Source organism: Oratosquilla oratoria, unplaced genomic scaffold (assembly GCF_046742065.1).
Source record: "Oratosquilla oratoria isolate Oo_2021 unplaced genomic scaffold, ASM4674206v1 SCAFFOLD78, whole genome shotgun sequence".
Lineage (NCBI taxonomy): Eukaryota > Metazoa > Arthropoda > Malacostraca > Stomatopoda > Squillidae > Oratosquilla > Oratosquilla oratoria.
Genome location: NW_027467742.1, coordinates 1 through 5723, shown reverse-complemented (window position 1 = coordinate 5723; position 5723 = coordinate 1). Strand labels below are relative to the sequence as shown.

At 52.3% G+C, this 5723-nt stretch overlaps 1 protein-coding gene across 1 annotated transcript; it reads right to left on the bottom strand.

Annotated features, from left to right (window-relative positions):
- Nucleotides 1-1691: 1691 nt before the first annotated feature.
- On the bottom strand, nt 1692-2276 carry LOC143023995 (uncharacterized). Its single transcript, XM_076182682.1, has one exon. The coding sequence runs from the start codon at nt 2274-2276 to the stop codon at nt 1692-1694; it is 585 nt and encodes a 194-aa protein (XP_076038797.1).
- Nucleotides 2277-5723: the final 3447 nt, after the last annotated feature.

Here is a 5723-nt window from a genome sequence, read left to right as displayed (position 1 = left end):
GCGCAGGACGTGCGACCCGAGGTCGGCGCGTCCGACCCTCGGCACAAAGACACCAAGCATCGTCTCACGACATCCCTCCCCCCGCTAAACAAGTATGGACCTAGACTTGGCGTGAGGGAAAAAATCGAGATGTATGCGTCGGGAGGTTATCCACCTTGGTGAATCCCCTAGAGACGGCATTCAACTCGATGAAAAAAACCCACCGCCTAAACTGATATAAAAATAGGGGCGGAGAAAAAAAGAGGGGCTGCTGCCCTGCACTCCGCGGTGACTTGCTCCCTCGTCATAGGGGAGCTGCTCCACGCCCCTCGCCTGGGATCCTGCAGCTGGTAGGACGACCCGCGGTAGTCCTCACGACCGGCAGAAAGGCGCTGCGCTGGCTCGGGCCGAATGGGGAAATCTGTGGAAAACCAAAAGTGGCAGAATCTTTGTCCAAGAGGGGGATGGGGCGGGGGGTGGCTGTTATACAAAAGGATTTTTTTTATTTCAATAAAGAAAAATGTGATCACCATCACAAAACATATCTACAGTAGGGCAATGTGACAAAAGATCTAAAAAAAAAAGACAAAGAACAGAACTTCAAAATCCGTCTCACGTGTGGTGAACGCTCGTCTGGCGTTTGTGTGTCGCACACGGAGAGGTTACATGAATTTGGAATCGGCTTACGAATGTGAGCCGGCACTATCCTCCTGGAGATCCAGGTGTGGGGAACGCTCTCCTGACGTTCTTATTCTCGCACACAGAGAGGTTGCCCTCCTGCTTTATCCTGTCTGTGTGAACACAGAACTCACGTCCTGACCGGAGATGTTTGATGCAATAGATTACATCACTCACCTGTTTGATCACCCTATAGGGGCCTTGGAACAATGGCTGGAGCTTCTTTGTCACCCCTTGCCTAGGTTTGGCGGTGACGTAAACTCTGTCACCAAGGGCGAGCTGCTTTATCCGTGCCCTCCGCAGTTTTGTGTGCCTCTCAATTGTGGCAGCCTCGATGAACTTTTGGCACCTGTCAAAACATGAGTTAGCTAAAGCCATTGTTTCGGCTGCTAAATTATCCGTATTATACCACGGGGCATTGGGCCTGGTGAACTCAGCTATAGGGAGGACAGGGTCTCTGTGGAACAGGAGGAAATGCGGGGAATCCCGCAGGACTCTATGATACGCAGAATTGTAGGCTAAGACCGCCAAAGGGAGCATCTGATCCCAGCCTGTTTGATTGTCCTGGACGAGGGACCGTAAGATTTTTATAATGGTCCCATTTACCCTCTCAACGATCCCGTTGCTCGAGGGATGAAAAGGAGTGATCTTGTGATGGCTGATGTTCGCCATTGCCCTCACCTCCTTGAACGTCTCGTTCATGAATTCTCCTCCCCCGTCAGAGATCACCTGCCTCGGATCACCATGTATGGCCAGGACGTGGTTGAGGAAAGCTCGGGCTACAGTCCGCGCTTCTTTGGAATTAATGGGTACGGCGACCAAGAAGCGGGTTAGGACATCGACTACTGTCAGGATGTACTTCGCACCATTTAGGGTGGTGGTTACCGGGCCAATGAGATCAACATGTACCCTCTCAAATGGGTTTTTTACGTCAGGAAACTGTCTAAGTGGAGCTGGGAGGTCATAGGAAGGTTTGCAAGTGATGCAGATTTTGCATTTCTTTATAAATCCTTCACATCCTCCGACATTTTTGGCTAGAATGCAAATTTTTGTAGCCGTTCCAGAGTAATTTGGACTCCGCCATGGCCCGCCATAGGAAGGCAATGAGCAATACGTAAGGCTGCTGCCTTTGCTCCTTCAGGGCATACCAGGCGAAATTCCTCCAACTGGTACGCATTTCTACGCGCATGATATAGGAGTCCGTCGGGGAGGAGTTGAAACTCCCCGATCGGCACTCTTAGGCGCGGAATCTTAGGCGCTCCTGACGTGGCCCCTCGGAGGTACTCTTTAAGTCGACCGCAATCAGGGTGTGCATCCTGCTCTTTTCGGATCTCTAACTGGTTCCACGTGATGGTATTCTCCTCAGAATTTGAGTTTGAGTTACCCCGGCCACCCGTGGATATTTGGGAAACTATGAAATAATCTATTGGGTGGTCAGCCCCCCGTATCCGAGAGAGTGCGTCCGCGACAACATTCAGTTTCCCTGGGATATAATTGACTTCAATATCGAAGTCGGCGATCGCCATTTGCCACCGGAAAATCCGAGTGTTCGTGCCCATAGCAGTGAAGAGCCAGACCAAAGGCCTGTGATCGCTCAAAAGTCTCACCGGATATCCCATGATTAGCGGGCGATTAATCGTGAGACCGTACACCGCCGCCAACGCTTCTCTCTCAACGGTACTATATTGTCTCTCGTGCTCGTTAAGAATGCCACTGGAATAGGAGAGAGGGCGTCTCCTACCTCCGTCGTACTCTTGCTAAAGCACGCCCCCAATCGCCGAAGCACTGGCGTCAGTGGTGAGCAAGAAAGGTTTAGCAAAATTGGGGTAAGGGAGGACCACCGTGGAGGACAAATGGGATTTGAGGGACTCAAACGCATGTAGCTGAGGAGGTGTCCATGGACCAAGCTCACGATTCTTGTGCTTCCCCGCTACGTCACCCTTCATCATATCGACCAAAGGCAACGAAATCTCAGCAAAGTTAGGAATGAACTTCCTGTAGTATCCCACCAATCCTAGGAATGAGAGCAGCTCTTTCTGACGCGCTGGCCGGGGAAAAGTGTTGATGGCTCGGACTTTATCAGGCTGAGGCTTTATCCCTTCCTGGGATATAACATGACCTAGGTAAGCGACCTCCTTCTGGAAGAAATGACATTTCTCCAGCCTCAATGAGAGGTTTGCCTCTTGCAACCTCCGAAGGACATCCTCAAGATTCTTGAGGTGGTCGACCCAAGATGTTCCCAGAACAATGATATCGTCCATGTACACCATCGCACTGACCCCTAACAGCCCCGTTAACACCTGATTCATCACCCTTTGAAAACAGGATGGAGCGTCTTTTAACCCAAAGGGAAGAGACGTGAACTCGTAATGCCCTTCGGGGGTCGAGAACGCCGTTTTCTCGAAGCTGCTTTCCATCAGCGGGATTTGGAGATGCCCTTGGTTAAGATCTAGTAGGGAGAATATGACACTGGAGCCGAAACTGCGCAGCATCGAGTCAATATGGGGAAGAGGGAACCTATCATCAACTACGTGTCGATTTAGAGCACGAAAGTCAAGACAAAGACGAAGGGTTTTATCCTTCTTAACAACAGGAGCATTGTAAGGAGAACGAGATGGGCGAATGATCCCCCTACTGAGCATATCCCCAATGAGTTCTCTAATCTCACCTCTGTACTTCTCAGGAATGGGATAAGATTTGCGGTAGACCGGCGGTCCAATTGTCCGAATCTCGTGTAGGAAGTGAGGCGTCATGGTAAGTGGATCCCCTGGTAAGGCAAAAACATCGCCATAATTGACCACTAAAGAGGTCAGAGCCATACTTTCCTTGCTATGCCTATTAGGGAAAATTTTCCCTACTTCCAATCGTAACTTATCACCACGAGAGCTATCCACTACGTTAGACGCCTGCACCGTTCCCACCTAGACGTTAGTTCCACCATCTACTAGCGCAATCTACCCTAAGAGGGTAAGTTCCCCAACCACTTGGTCTTTGTGGATCTCACGGGTATCCGGGCCCAAATTCAGGAATGGAACTTTGCACTAAGCCTTTCCATTTTCCATCCTGAGCAGCTCTACTACTCCCTGGCCGAGTAGGCTGGCGCCCTCGGCGTATGGGCGTGCTGTAAACAGCGCCGAGACGGCCTGATCTGTGGGAGCGAGCTTGTCTGCTCTCTCAAGTGTTAACGTTATGGTTCCGCCTGCGAAACCCGGTACCCAATGAGCCTCACTGGTCTTAACCGGAAACGTGGCTGCTTCACTTACCCCCTGATAAATGTGGCGCTCCTCGCACACGGCGATGAGCGGTGGGGAATGCTGGACCGTCCCTGCAAGGATTACTGGAACATCCTTGCCTTTAACCGTGAACGTTAAAGGACGGAATGTCAAAGTCACCTTATGCGCTGAGAGGAAATCGAACCCGAGGATGAGCTTAGAAGGAAGACCCTCAGCAGGGATGATGAAGAAAGAATGGTGGAACGGAAACCCTGCGAGATCAAACCGAACAGCGACTTTGCCAAGATTGGGCATCTCGGAACCGTCGGCCACTATGATTCTAGTGGTACCAACCTGGGAGCCTTCCATTGTGGCAGGCAAAATGCTCTTATGAATAAGAGACACCGCCGCCCCTGTGTCTAGGAGAGCACAAATGGACCGAGTAGCGTGGGGCTCTAACAAAGTAACCGCCACTAGCACCATGGGAGCTGGCCAAATCGACGTGAACAATTTCAACGCTCGACTGTCGCTCTATCGTCACCTTGGGGTGTGCCTTCCCCTGCGCTGGCCGTTTTTTTGACAAGCCACTCTCCGCGAGACCCATCTGGGCCTCCTGACCGACACTCGTATCAGCCGTATCAGCCTTCCAAATCCGCCCCGCACCCCCGCAAGTGTGGCAACACGCGCTTGCCCGACTGCGTGCCCTAAAATAGCACGCATCGGTCTCGTGGCCCACCTTCTTACAATGGGTGCAATATGGACGCTTGTGACTACCACGGCCCCGGTTACGCTTCCACGTGTTCCTGTGTCCCCCTGCCCTGTGAGAAGAGTATGTGCGTACCTCGCGAGGCCGCGCCCCGGTCTCTCGCTCAGGGCGAGGGCGCGCCTCCATCTCTTGCAAATTGCGAGGATTGGGCTCTGTCTCCCGCTAAGTGCGAGGTGAGGAAGAGTCTGGGACTCTGTGTAATGTGGATATGGGATATGATTTTGAGGGTGGTTGGGAAATTGCGTCCGCGGCCGGGTATTGGTTCGACACAACGGCTGTGGCTGGATATAAGGCCATGGGGGAGTCTGCACCGCCCGCATACACCGTCTTCACATCGAAACTTTGCCTCTGGGCATAGTCAATGGCCGCATGGAGGACACCAATAATAGAAGGTTGCTGTTCGCGAGTGAGGGTGCCTGCGAACTGCGACGGCATAGCCCGCTTAATTCAGGTCACAGCCGAAAATGTGGCCCAATCCTCCCGCTCTGGGTGGTACACCGCATAGGACGAGACCATATCAGCCAACCGGAGGGCGAAAGATGTTAGCATCTCAGAAGGTTTCATGACTGCCTCAGCGAGGCGGTCGACCATAGCATCCGCCGAAGCGGGCGCATAAAAAGAAGTCGCGGAACGCGAATTTGAATGCTTCCCAATCATTGGGATGCCTACCCTTTGCTAGGCGAGCAGCTATCGCGGCATCACCGGCAGTTGTCTGCTGAGTAACTACAATTTTGTCTGCGTCAAGGACCTCTGGAGACCACCTTTCCTCTAATAAGGAAAGCCAAGAGGTCGCGTCAGTACAGGCAGGGAGGCCACTCATGGGGTGGTGGTTAATGCCGGAGGAAAGAAAGAATGGGACATCCGCAGTCACCTGCAGCGCTCTGGCCTGCTGACTCACAGGTCCCACCACGTGGGTGTTGGTATTACGGCGAGACATTGGGAGAAACCCGGCAGGCCTAGCTCTATCTAGCACTCCTTTGTGTTCACTGAGCAGTCCTAACAGTGTGAAGTGGTATTTGGAAATATGTTCACTGAGTTGAGGAATGGGTTCGTGTAAGATTGCCAACTGCAACACACCGTCGCCACCA

Bases quoted from the DNA above. Each gene is read 5' to 3' on its own strand.
- LOC143023995 (XM_076182682.1), bottom strand. From the start codon at position 2,276: ATGGGATATCCGGTGAGACTTTTGAGCGATCACAGGCCTTTGGTCTGG.